We start from the raw sequence: 14,905 nt of genomic DNA, 5'->3' as shown, positions 1-14,905 counted from the left end.
AGTTTGCAGCAATTAACGTATTGCAGTGTTATTGCGTCAAGGTCCCTACTAATCGGAACTTACCTGGCTGCCCCTCATATAAATCAGTAGAGGAAGAGTGAAAATTTAGCAGGGCTGGCAGAAAAACGTCGGTTACTGAAGAAAGTACACTTTTAGGATTGATTGATTCAAGTAATTATTATGAAAAATATTTACCTATTTATTATTATTATTATTACTATATTTCAAACACTGAACATTAACTTCATTCAATGGCAGATTAACAATCATCTATCACAAGTTTAAATGGACAGGGCCGAGTGGGGGGGAGGGTGAATTGCAATGCTACTGTAGCAGTAAACTGAGGTTGAGAGCAGGCACATGTCAAATTTTGTTAACATTTACGAATGCAGATATCTGTTCCACTTTGTCGTGATATTATTCAATAGATATATCCCGATTCGCTGGATTCTTGTCATGGAATAAAAGTTAAATGTCAATGTAAACATGTGTTAAACTGTATTATGTTAGGGGGATGAAAGAAAACCTTCGTACGCACGGCTACATTAAGTAAAGTAAAGCAAGTCAGAAGAGTAATACAATTCTAGCAGCATATTTGCAATGGTGCAGCAGTGTAAGGTTCCATTTATGAATTTCATTTTTGTTGGTTGTTGCATCGGACAAACATCGTAAACTACAAAAATTGTTATTCTGGGACATCAAGGAACATCGGATTAATAAGAGGCCAATGCATGCGATAATTTTTGGATATTGCGTATGACAAATTTATATATTTAACATAAGATTCCAAATACAGCATTAGCCATTTTACATTGGAATGTACGAACAACAGAAAATAACACGAAAAATAATAACAAACTAATATTACGTGTGATAATGTAACTTGCATATTTTTACTCAGCAGCCTTCTAAAACGTGTCTGATTTTCAAAAGATGTCTATTTTGTTTGTTAAATTATTGAATTGGCTGGGCAAAATCTGTGGAACAGGGAACAAATGTTGAACTGCTATGTCCGATCTGCATATAAAGTTTATTCTATGAAATGTGGAACCACACCAGACAAACTTGGATGTACAGTCACGGACACTTCTGGGTTGTAACTCCCATTAAAAGTCAATGAAATTGTTACAACCCAGAATTGTCCATGACTGTACAAGGTTCCATTTATGCATGCGAATTTTGTCAGATGTCGCAGTCTGAAGACATTCAACAAAAATTAATTCCATAAGAGTGCCATGCCTGTGATTTTTGTCATGTGATGTAGTGAAACATTTTGTCGAAGTTCGACATTAATTGAACAGCAATATCTGCAACAAAAATTGAATGCATCAATGCAGCTTAAATGTTTGTCTGACAAATGCTGTACCATGACATTCAACAAATTTTAGGGTTGCATAGCATCCTTAATTGTTTCCATACTTTCTCAGAATGTCCGACAACTATCAGAAAGGGGCACAGTGGTGGTGCACTCCTTCTCCCCTCTCCGACCCCCCCATCTGTTGACAGCTCTATCCCCTTACTACTCCCATGCAGACAAGAAAAAATGAATTCAATGTATTTTCCATGCAATTTTATCTGCCCCTCCAGAAATGTCTCCCCCTTCCATCACTGGTTTCTGGCACCGTGGTTATTTGTGCATAAAAGAGGCCTAAAAGTTGATGCCTAGCCTTGACAAGATTTCCTGTTCCCATGCAGCACTTCATAATGACATCTTAAAAAAAAAGTCAATCGACAAAATTCCCTGACTTTTTTTGACCTCTCAAATTCCCTGACTTTTCCCGGTTTTCCAGGTCTGTTGCCACCCTGGTAACGTGCACTCGTAATGGAACATCAGACTGGGCCTTGCGGTGTTTGCTCCTCGAAGAAAAACGGACCCAGAATGAAATCAGCAGTGAAACCACACCAGACAGTGACGTAATCAGAATACAATTGTTGTTGCTGCAACACACAGGGCGGCGAGGCACCCCATATACGACAGTTTTGTGTTGACCGCCCCATTGAAGGTGAAGTGCACCTCATCTGTCCACAGAATATTCCAAGGCCACAATCCACAGCCATCCTTGCCAGAAATCAACGCGTAGAGGCAGATCTTGCAGCTTTAACTGATGTGCCACATGGATTTTATAGGGATACCACTGTAAAATGGACCGTAGCACTTTGTGAACTGTCGACCATGGCAGGGACAATGAACGTGCTAAAGCTTGCATCGGGAACAAGAGGCTGCAATCGGCCGGCGGACCCTTACTGCTGCAACACCAGTCTCTTCAAATTCCTTCATCATCTCTCTTAACCCATTCGTCGTCATGGACCCCTTTCGAAGTCCTTTCGCATGATGATAACCTCGCAGTGCAGCTGCACTATTATAGATCGACCACAAGGAAAAAAACCTTGGAACGAAAAGTCCCCGTGCAGCTCTCCCTTCTTCCCTCCACCTCGGGCCATAAGGAAGCATGGTCCACTCTCCCCCTCCCCTTCTCGCGGGAGTACGGTGCACAGGAGTCGCGGGTCTGCGCAAGTTGTTTTGCTCGTGGTTCCACTATACTACCGTTCTGATGAAACAACTTCACCAGCAATGCACGTTATTTCTTAGTTAATGGCATGGTGATCACTTCCGAACTTTTGTTCAGGACTCACATTAAATGATTTAGCTGAGTTATTAATTAGAAAGACATTTGTTAGTGGCTGGAAGTTGTGAGAAAATAATCTCTCGTTTATTGCAAGATTGCAAGGTAAAGGCAAATCCATAACCAATTGGAGCAGTTTGCGTCATTATCACAACCAATCATGGAAGTACAGTGCCACATTTCAACCTGGTGGCAGAAAATTGAACTTTTTTTTTCTTTCTTTTATCGCCATCCTCTTCCCCATGGTCTGCATAGTGGATTCACCAAATTTCAGAGTATTACGATGCCTGAAACAGGCTACAGAAGGCTCTGAGTTGGGTAACTTTAATTCTGTTCACCTGGCATTATGTGAATGTGTGTATATATCCTGTTTAACGGAGCTTTCAGACGTAAGCAACACATGGCTCTTGGAAACCAACCTTGAAGTAAATGCAATCTTTCGAACAGAAGCAACATAAGCTGCAAGTGTCGCTTGTCACTTGGTCTGTACAGTAGTCTCAGGGAACTTTCAGACTGTAGCAACAAGTGGCAAGCTCCTTCAGTGGGACAATCGTGTCCCCTTGGTCTTGTTTGTGCATGTGTAGTGAATGCTTGCTTATAGACTGAAGGAGCCCATGTCCCTTATCACTTCAATGTTACACCCCCATTGTAATGTGTTGCTTCGGTCTGAATGTTCTCTATACTTAACAAGATTGTTAGTTACTTCATCAGAGATTAAGATTTAATTTAGCCTGTAAATTACAGAAAACAAATTGCAAGTACTGTCGGAAAAAATGCTGGCGTTTTGATAGAAGGTTCCCATCATAATCATGATTGGGCCTCTGGAGTGGCATAAAGTAATGCTGTTGCATTGTAATAAGAAGAGGCTGAGGTTCAATCCTCAGTGGAGGCAGAATGCTTCAGATCTCATTTCAAACTGTAGGTCCAGTCAAGATTTCTTAAAAAAAAGATTTTTTTTGCCATTTGTGGCCAGTCTTATTTGCTTCTGCTTCAGTTTTAGTGCCTGTATTTTTCAACCGCCAGTCTGCAAAAGGTCTGTTGCACCCAGGAGTTGACGACTAATTTAAATCTAATTTTATATTTCACAGCAAGTCTATACATAATTGAACTATGATTATATAATACTTGATATATTAATATTAATTAAGGGTGCATATTAATTTCAAATAAACTTAAAGATCAGAGATGTATTTATGAGTGAAATTGTTGGGATCAGGACATTGACTTATAAGAAATAAATTTACTGGTCTGTGGTCTCACAAAGGTTGAGAACCACTGCAACAAACATCCAAAATACATAACTAGTTGCTCCGTGTCCAGGTTTAGCAGCCATTTAACCAAATTATACATGATTTACTGGAAAGCCAGAATACAACTATATTTTACTGAACACAAAATTTAATGTAAAGAGTTTTGATACTAGATTTTCAAAAGATAGAGCATTATTTTCATATTTGCTTCATGTAGGTACATGTTCGTATGACAAATTCAAATGTTGAAAATCATATCATACTATTAGATTATATTAAAAATGTATGCAAAACTACTCTAGTTATGTAAATATGATTATGTTACATCGATATATTTAATAAGCCTACCGAAATATGAAGATAACACTCGGAAAGGACCGCCCATTCAAAAAAGCCAGCTTTCTTGAAAACACTGTTTATATCTTGCTATGAATTTTATATTGTAAATTCTATTGTATAGTTAGAAATGAGTGTCTATTTTACAGTAGGGAGATAAACGAAAACCATGAAACAGGAAAAATACTGCCAACTCCTGTATTTTCATTGATTTCAGACACTTTTGTGAAAAAAGCCATGGAAAAAAACTCGTTTTTTTTTTCCAAAAAAGCCTGTTTTTTCCGACCGCTTCCAACTCTATTGACAAGATATCAAATATTTTGTACAACTGTTTTTTCCCCTGACCAAAACATTCAACAATTGTCTATTTGGTGCAGTTTAAAGAAAAGAAAGAACAAGCGCCTTCTACCTTCGCTTCCCTCAATGAGTGTTGGGAGTATGTTGCAGTGTAAGTGGCACACCTGTTGGGTTGAAACTACTATATAGTCCAGGGGCATTTGTAATCCCGTGGGTTTTTGAATGAAGGGAATATATGACTACCGATAATACGTTGCTAGTGTGGTACACAATCATGTACTACCAGGTGTTTTACCTGCAATTGTGGCAGAAGGCCTGTGTGACGTCATAAATCCAAGATCGCTACCGATTCATCCACTGACTAAGAAAATCCATCATAACTCCTTTAATAGTGATTTTGGAAAAAATTTTATACATACATGTTTTGTTCAGAATTGAAAAAGAAACAACATTTATTCTCACAGTTTTTTCCCCATATCTCGCACTCTTATGGAGATATATCCAGTGAAACTTGTGCCCTTTTCTGCAAGGATTCTATGCATATTTTACATTTTACTTGACATTCTGGCATATAAAGGGGGAAAATTACTACCTGTGATATTTTGTTCATGCCTACAATTGTGGTGTATTGCCTGTGTGACATCATACATCTAAGATGCCTGCCTCTGGAGACATTAACAGAGAAAAACAACCATATCTCCTTAACTCCTGTAGGAGTAATTTTGACCATGTGTAAGTTTGTTGTGTTTTTACACGAAGGGAAGACATGTGCATGGAGGATGCTTTCATTTGGAGGCATGCAATCATGTATTACTACAGGTGTTTTGCTGGATAATGTGTCAGAGGCCATACATGACTTCCCAAATAAAAGATAGCCACCAAAAGAATTGAATAAATATTTTCTTCAATGAAAAAGTGAAACAGGATGCCATGGAGACTAGTTAACATTCAACTGTTACCAGATTGAATTAGCAGCATCTGCAGATCTGCTCACCTAAAGCTTGAAGCTCAACATTGTAAAAAGGCCCCACATGGTCATCCTGGATTTCCTGAAGGCAAAGAATCTGTAATGAAGAAAGTATTTGTCAAGACAAAATGACAAATTAAATTACCAGAATGCAAACACACAAACATGTACCAGTGTCAGAACACATACAACTAGGGTTGAACTGATACCAATTCCAATGTGTAGGTTTTGGCCGATATCAGTGCTACTTGTATCAGAAATCATACGTTGAAATTTGACTACACATACTGGCTCATATTTTACGAGAGTCAAGATACGTCACAGGGTTCACTAAAATCATGCTCAACACTTTTGTATTTAATATTTAATAATTTTAATATTTGATTTTTCAAATAAAGCTTTGGGTGATTGATGTATAATTGCAATGTAATACGAGGTGCATTCAAGTTCTAAGGTATCCTATTTTTTTTCATGAATATAATCAGTTATAAATGGGAGAGTTGTTTGAGATGAAGCATCCATTTTTGAAGGTTTATGATGCCAGATGGCAGCATGGTCTACCTCATAGGAAGCTAGTGGCAATGTCTAGCGACAGGTGTGTTTTTGATACTGGAAATGGAACCGTTTACATTGGAAGAACAGCATGTTGTTATCCATTTTCTTCACCTGCATGAAGAAACACCCATCGATATTCACCTTCAATTGACCAAGGCATGCTGTGGTGGTGCCATGGATGTTAAAAATGTGTGTTTGTAGGTGCTACATTTCAAGGAAGGCCGAACGCCATGTGAAAACAAACCAAAAGAGCCTAGGCCACAAACCAGCAACCAGTTACCGCTATTGCTGAGAAAATGATGTTGGAGGACAGGAAAGTCTTTATATTCACACATCGTTATGCTAAGGGTAGCACAGTGATGGGTACAAGCTATGAAGCTTTTTTGAGAACCAAGTTGCTTCCAGCACTTCGAGAGAAACGGCCGGAAAAGGCTGCAGCTGTGTTCTTTCATCAGGACAACGCACCTCCTCATCAGGTGGCCATTGTTCACATGTTTTTCACAGAAAACATATTTGACGTGATTCCACATGCTCCGTCCATACTCAACTAATCTCGCACTTAGCGATTTTTGGCTCTTTCCTGCACACAAGGACAGTCTCCATGGTCACACATTTCCAAGCCGTTCCGCTCTTACAATCAGCAATTTTTAAGTATACAAAACAGACTCCTAAAGAAGTGTTTGCAAAGGACATGCTATTGTGGCGTCAGCACTGCGAAAGATGTGTACGTCTAGAGGGAGATTATGTTGAGAATTGACGACAGTTTCAGATTTCTGGGGTGAATATATTTTTCAGAATAAATTAGGAGACCTTAGAACTTGATTGCACCTCATACATAATGCAATAATTAGGACTGAGTCAATACCGATATATTGGGCGATGTCTCTGGTGTTGGAATTAATCACTAATATCGGTCGGTTGATACTTTTCCTGAGATGGGTGTCTTAATTCGCAAACGCACCATACAACACTTTTGTTGAATCCAGATACAGGTTAGGTTAGGTTGAGTTGGGTTAGGTTAAGTTCAGTTATATCAGCTTAGAGAACGAGTGATGAAATTGATGAAGGGACACTCAGAAAGAGCACACATGCAAAGGCTACGATTCAAAGCTGGGACCCCTGGCATCATAGCACGCTGTGTTAACACTTTATCCTTCCATTTTTATTTACGTGCCCTTCTGGCTTTCTTTTCTTCATATGGGGGTGTGTGTGCGTGAGAGAGAGAGCACATTGAGATGGTGCTAAAACAATAAAACTTGCACTAAAATATTCAACACTAAACAAACAGGAGAACTTACATCAGCATCCAACTCTTCTAGTTCCTTAATAAGGCCCCTGCTCCTGTAGTCCCAAACCAGGGCTCGCTTGTCATGCTCTGAATAAAGATCTGGATGCATCTGCAGTAGGACTTGGGCTAGTACATTGTATGAGGCTACTGTGAAAATGAATTCTTCATCTTTGGTCTTGAAATCTGTAAATGATAATACATATACACATACGAAAACTCTCCCTGGCTTAGGGTTCGTACGGTGAGTAAATTTAAATGCATAAATTACTTTTTGGGTGTAAAATAGATTATTTTAAGCATCACAAATTTATGTTGTGATCGCAATGTTCTATTGATTTATTTAGCTTATTTTATGTTGCTTTTCAGTTACACTGTTCTACTTTAATTGTGTTTACATTGTTTTTTACTCTCCCCATAGACTAATTGCAATGAAGAGCATAAATGATGCATAAATTTATTTTTTGAATATTTTAATCAAGTCCACTTTATGCAGATAGGCTAATTGGGACTGGGCCTAGAGTTTAAAGTGTACATAAAATACACACAAACATACACTTCTGTGAACCCTGTGGCTCTATTACCACTCCACATCACGATCACCCAGTGGTGTATGCAAGGAGGGATTACAGGGTTTAAACCCCCTTTGAGCTTTTGACATATTATGGAAAATGCTGTGGAAAAATCTGCACAGTCAAAGATCTACGGCAATAGTAACAATAATAATAATTTGAATTTGCCTTGAAAATAAATACAAATTCTTCAAAATAAAATATGAGGGCACCTATGATTTTCAATAGAAAAAGAGTTGTTTCGTATCTCGGCTGCAACAGTGTTCAACGAACATGCATTTTCTTTCTGTGAACAATGAGCAGTAAATAAAGGGAAGTTCTTGGTCAGTTGTAAGCTGCTAATGTAGACAAAGGTTAGGCCGATAAGAATTCACAGTAACCAGTCTGCCTTTCAGTTGTTTACCGCAGCCTGTTTGAATTTCTGAATTTGAAGAACAATAAGTTTAACTATTGTGAAATGTTTTGTTGGTAAGAACAACGAGACAATCCAGATGTGAATTATCATGCATGTACATAATAGATTTTGAGAGCACCATTGACACGTTTCTCATTTCAACATAAATTTTTAGTGAAAAATTTGGTCCGTCGATATGTCTAAACAACATAAGCAACCGCAAAGTTAAGTTTTGCAATTTTTTTTTCTGCCAAAAGTCATATAGTGATTCTCGCGAGAATTGTGAAAATTCTATGCCATTGGAAAGTGCTTCATCACAGTGTGGCAACATTATTGCGAACATTCTTCCCGGTACTGATTTTGCATCCCCTTGTGAAGTCTTAAGTGATGTTTAATCGACATACACTAAATAATGTTGAGAAGTGCTTTGTGAATCACCTAGAAGTGATAAATGTGTTGCTCTCTAAACTGACTTTTGAACGAGGGCCTCCCTGATGTCGTAGTGGTAACGTTGTCACCTTGTAATCAAGGGATCCCGGGTTTGGCAACTGGGGGAGGCACATTGCACAGTGGTTCAGATCCCACTTTAAACTGTATGTCCAGTCTCGATTAGCCTATCTGTGCACAAAATTGGACTTAAAAGATCAATTCAAATTCAGAACTTTCGAACGCAAAAATAAACTCAGTGGAATTGAGCAACATGTATAGAGTGAGTGTGAATTCAACGTTGTGCCTCTTCATCATCCTGGGTGAGTTCCATACTTTGATTATTTCAATATATTTTAATATATTTGCTTGTTCTCATGGATTTTCTTCCCACTTAAAATGTCTTATGTATCACCTACAAATAACCATTGACTAGAAAATAATTTTTCAAAAAAGTTGACATGCTCTTAGAATTTGTTAAAAATCAAAGGACTAGAAATTTATTTCATTCTATTGCTTTCATAAATACAGGGTGCAGCAGAGGAGTTAGATGGTTTTTGAAATGTGAATAACACACTTAACTTTCAAAGGTACAGAAATGTATTACTACAGAAATACAGGTTATTGTATGCCATTTTTATTTACCATGACAGTTCGTGTAAAAAAAATGATTCCTTCAATTTACTTCTATACACATTCGAAGGCCTTTTTCCTTTCCTTTTAAATGACCTATGTAAGATCTTGAGTCAGCACTTTGTCCGTTTGAACAATTGAAATAAATTCAAATCAACAATCGGCGATCCGGTGAGAAGTTGGTGGCCTGCTTAACTGTTTGTCAGCCCCGTAAGCATGGAGCCCTGGAATGTGCAACATCGATCGTTTGTTGTGGAGGCATTCTTCAAGACTGGAGAATCTGTATTAAAAAAAGCAGCATCTTTTTTGACGTCATTTTCATGTGACACGCCATGGGCATGTACCAAGCCGCAACACTATCCTCAGGTGGGTGCAGAACTTTAGATTGACAGCATCAGCTATGAGTAGGTCACCACCTGGTCGTGTTTGAACCATAAGGACACCAGAAAACATAGGACAAGTAAGGGAAGCTATCGTAGGAGCCCAAGATGGTCTGCCAGCTAGCATGCTGTAGCGTTGGGGATTTCAGATCGCTCTGTACGACGAATGTTACATCTGGATATAAAATTTCACCCTTACAAGTTTATGCTTGTGCAGAAGCTGCATGATGATGATTTTGTCAATCGTAAAAGATTTGCTGAACGGATGCTCCAAATGTCAGAGGAAACGATTATTCTTATGAGTGACGAGGCACATTTCCATATAAATGGATTTGTAAACAAGCAAAACTTTAGATATTGGTCAAACGAAAAACCACAGGAGCTTCATGAACGGCCGCTTCACAGTTCACGAGTGACGGTATGGTGTGGTGTAGCTGCATTTGGTGTCATCGGCCGGTATTTCTTCGAAGATGAAGATGGAGATTGTGTGACTGTGAACTCCGAACGCTTTATCGCAATGATGAATACTTTTGTTTTACCAGAACTTCATCGACTTCAGCGTAGGATAAATCAGCAAGACATGGTTTCAACAAGATGGAGCAACAGCTCCCACATCTAGATCCTCTATGGCTGTTGTTTGTCAACTTTTTCCAGGACATGTCATTTCCCGGTTTGGTGACATACCCTGGCCTCCTTGGTCACCAGACCTTACAATCTGTGATTTTTTTTCTGTGGGGATTCCTCAAAGCCAAAGTGTATGTGAATAAACCTCGCACATTAGACGACCTGAAGCTTGCAATTAGAGATGAAATTGCAAACATTGATGGTGAAATATTGCAATGTGCCGTCGGGAACTTCTGGCAGAAGCTTCGAATGTGTGTACACATAAATGGAAGTCACTTGAAGGACATCATTTTTAAGTTATAAAGAATTGCCATGGCAATTGGCATACAATAACTTAAAATGGCATACAAGAATCTGTATTTCTGTACCTTTGAAAATTAGGTGTGTTATTCACATTTCAAAACCGTCTAACTCCTCCTCTGCCGGACCCTGTATATTTATGTAGATCTCTACTATAATAGTAGTAGCAGCAGCATTAGTAGTAATAATTAAACTATAATAAAACACTGATAATGTGAATTTGGATAAACAGTTTTAGAAATAATATCCCATCCTGATGAAATCCTGCATACGATACTGCGATCACCTAAGACAGCTGGAGGTAGGCATAGAATTCAAAGCTATGGAAATCATTCACTACTCTTGTAAACACTATACATTATTTACCAAATATCTAAATTCATTTTGTACCTTATATTATAAATCATGTACAGTGGGTGCTCTCTTAACCGATCACCATGAGAAGGACCCTTGGCTGGATAATGAAATGGCCAGTTAAACCGAATTATGGAATGGAATACAGTAAACATCACTACATTATTTCACAAGATCTGCAGAAAAAGCACAGAAAATACTGTATTACTGTACAGTATGTATTTTATTTAAAACTAAACTCTGTAAACTACATCTTTAAAAACACATACATTACTATGGAATACACAGAGTAAACATCACCACTATACATCACTCCTCAAGATGAGCAGCAAAAATGCACAGAAAACTATCACTGAACAGTATGTATACATTTTAAAAACACAACACTTCCTCAGCTGAGCAGTTGGTTAAACTGACGACCAGTTGAACTGAGGTCGGTGAAGAGGGTGCCCACTGTACTTCAGTCTCAAGTTTTCATTACTTTTTTTTCAAAAATATTGTTAAGATATATTGACAATTTCTTCTTGAAAATTAATGTGTGTAAATGTCAGATTAATAAATACCAGAACAATCTGTTAATATTTATATTGATTGCACAGTGCCTGTGGCCACAAGCTATACATGAAAAGATTTAATTGCTATGTAATAAACACTTAGATTCATGAATATTAGGGCTGAACCGATACCAGTGATATTGGTATAGGAAAATATCGATTGGAATTTATTTACTGATACCGGCCGATACTTTTCCAGCATTTTAGTCTTTCATGGGCTCTTCAAAAATGCCACGTGGCACTTTCACAAAGTCTAATTATCCTGGATATTATCCAAAATTCTAAGTTTATTTTAATTTGCAACAGTTTTATGTAAAAAAAACAACAAAAAACTTATAGTTGTGATAACTAGGGTGCGGATTTATAGGCACTAAAACTTCTCAAATAGGCAGGCAAAAAAGCAGCAAAAATGATTAAAATAGGCACTTTAAAAAGGCATTATAAAAATCAGAAAAGGCACTAAAATAGGCACAAGGTGCTTTAAAATTTAAAAAAAGGCATTAAAATAGGCATTGAACCTGAACTTATTTCAATTTTCTTCTTCCAATGCACAGTTATCCTCAGGGGTTGCCCAGGGGGGCACAGCATTCCCAAAATAAGAACATCAAAGGCAGGAGAAGATGGTGAAACGACTACTAAAAAAGTATAATGCTACCTTTCAAAATTTCTGGGCACGTCACTGGTTATGCTCTATTAGCATTACAGTTTATACATAAATGTGCCCTAACAATTCACAAACTATTAACACTATTTTGATCGAAATTCACATTTGCGGGGAATCGTCAGTTAAAGTAATTTCTCACATAAAGAGCTTTTGCTAACTATTGTGCCAATTTAAACAAATTCTCTAGTTTCATGCACAATTGTTCACAAGTGATGAAAAAACAATTTGCACCCTTTCAACAAAAGAAAAATAAAATAAAGAATGTTCCAATTAAAATTTCTTTGAAGGTATGAACTTGTGTTACCCATTGTGTGGATTATGCACAAATGTCTCATGAACAATTGACAATAGTTTGAATCAAATCCTCATGTGAAAGAAGGCTAGTGCTAGGATAACACAACAAGGTTAATTTAAAGCTTTTTTTTGGCACAAGTATACAAGCTGTTAATCTGTGTATTGAATTACATTTTAGAATAATAAAATCATTTGCCTTAGTGTATTTCTCTGCATGCAAGACAAGGCCACTACACTAGGATTTTCACATAACTTAGCATTGTTCTATTTAGAACTGAGGTAATGTAAGATGACGGCTTGTCATAATGTGCAGTTTACAACTATCCTTGTATCATAATAATGCAGGAGGTAGAAAAACATTTTCAGAGGAGTCTGAAATCACGTCAGCAGCAGAGAGTTTTGAACAAAGGCATTATGTGAAACTACATATGTACATGTGGAAAAAAAAAATATTTGTAAAACAATTAACAAAAGCTTGACAGAGAGTTACTTTTCCGTCAGTGGAGCCGACCTCTGTGGCAGAGTGGTTACCACAGCATGGCTATGATGCCAGAGGTCCCAGGTTCGAATCCTGACCTGGGCATTCTTTGTGATTGTTCCTTCATAAATTTCATCATATCATCACTCATCCAAATCGTGGAAGAAAAGCGACGCTAAATAACAAAAATCAAATTTTCTGTCTGTGATAAAACAAGCTTCTACAGCAATCCATTTCTTAATTAATAAACTTCAGGCCACCTTTTGCTTGGCATTTTTAAAGACATGAACACGATATATCTCCACAGATAACTATCTCCTTCCTTTCATATACAGAATAAAGCAAATGAGTACAGATTGACTCCTACAAGCTTTCAGGTAGGAAAAAAGAAGGGGTGGGTTGGCGTAGTTTTGTCCAGGTATGAGTTGCCAACAGGTTGTCCAGTTTGCTTACACCGATTAAGCGACATTTGGTATTTCCAAAGATATGAGCAACCCTCAAATCTGGTGAATAGCAGATTTCAGTCAGTTCAATGTGAACAAAGGCTGCCCTTTTTCAATGTAGGGAAAGCCAAAGGTGTGTAAAAAAAAAAAAGATGAAGAAAGCAAAAATTGCACAATAGAACAAAATAGGTGCTAACCCTCAAAATAGGCATTTATAGGCATCATAAAAATGCATTTTCGAACTAGGAACACCACGAAATGATCTTAAAGCATTAAAGCCTATGTTTTACTACAAATGAATAGAAAAGGCAAATAGGTAAAAATCCGCACACTAGTTATAACAACATAACATGTAATTAAATATCCTGATACATGTAATTCTTGAATATTTTAAAGCACAAATTTGAAAATTGATGCCCATAATTACAGTTGAATATTTACACACAAATATTAATCAACATTTTAAACAACTTTTCATTATTACAATTTTCAAGCATCGATATCGGTGAGAATTGGTGAGAGTATCGGTATCAGTTCAAAGTGGTATTGCCTCAGTCTTGATAAATATACATGTTTAATTTTTTTTTAAAAAAAAACACATATTTGTTAATAAAAACAGCTTACTTGACTCCTTAAATGAGGATCCAAGCTTAGAGTACTCCCATTTCCTTATGTCTTTCAAATTTGAAGTTTGTTGCTTAACTGAAAGAAAGAACCATCCACTGTATCAAGATGTTCATGTGAAATTATGTGATTAATTCCTTGTATAGCTATATTATGATCTAAACAAATCATTCAAGAATTAACACACAAGTTTTCACTGCAAATTTGCATTACAATCCTTTAGTTAAAACTTAAAATGAATATAAGAGCAACTAAAAATTATAAAAATATGTAATAGGACCTAAACCAGCACAAGGATATCAAAAAGTTTTAATTTTTTGCATGTACACATTGTATTGCTTGCATTGTAGAATTATTTCTCTTTTGGTTTATGGCTCTTACAAGCGTATATAAGTTTTTGTAAAAAGTTTTAACCACAATTGAAATTCATAGGCGTCCGCAGGATATTTTCCAGGGAGGGGCAAACAAGGTAATTTTTTTTCCAGGGGGGCGAAGGAGGCATATTTTCCCCCATAATAGTGATGCCCACTCCAAAAACACCGCCTCAGTCTGAAATTATCATGTTTCTTCAACATCCTTATAATAAATAACATAAATTACTGTGACTGAAATGAAATTATGTGCGAAATATATACTTTTTAGGTGGATATTCATTTTCCAGGGGGGGGGGGACCTTCCGGACGTTCATGTTGAAATTTAATAAATTAAAAACAAGATGAATGCAAAGGAAACACACAATACATTCTGTGTCCTACACTTAGCAGCATAGAAATTTTGCATTGCTGTCCACTTTATGCATGGATAGAATACTTGGGACTGGACCTACAGTTTAAAATGGGATCTGAACTGCT

General features: G+C 37.2%; 1 protein-coding gene across 3 annotated transcripts in view; it reads right to left on the bottom strand.

The window, feature by feature from the left end:
• Nucleotides 1-14,905, bottom strand: part of LOC145978587 (uncharacterized) — a 40,503-nt gene that overhangs the window by 9,961 nt on the left and 15,637 nt on the right. For all 3 annotated transcript variants that reach the window (XM_083111295.1, XM_083111294.1, XM_083111296.1), the window contains exons 3-5: nt 14,055-14,132; nt 7,328-7,500; nt 5,502-5,571 (exon numbers count right to left, since the gene is read on the bottom strand). In XM_083111295.1, coding sequence (XP_082967421.1) covers nt 5,502-5,571; nt 7,328-7,500; nt 14,055-14,132 — 321 coding nt within the window. The remainder of the gene's footprint in view (nt 1-5,501; nt 5,572-7,327; nt 7,501-14,054; nt 14,133-14,905) is intronic.

This window comes from Lepisma saccharinum, chromosome 25 (assembly GCF_977018435.1).
Source record: "Lepisma saccharinum chromosome 25, izLepSacc3.1, whole genome shotgun sequence".
NCBI classification, from domain to species: domain Eukaryota; kingdom Metazoa; phylum Arthropoda; class Insecta; order Zygentoma; family Lepismatidae; genus Lepisma; species Lepisma saccharinum.
Note: the sequence above shows the minus strand (reverse complement) of the source record. Positions and strands in the feature narration are given on the sequence as shown.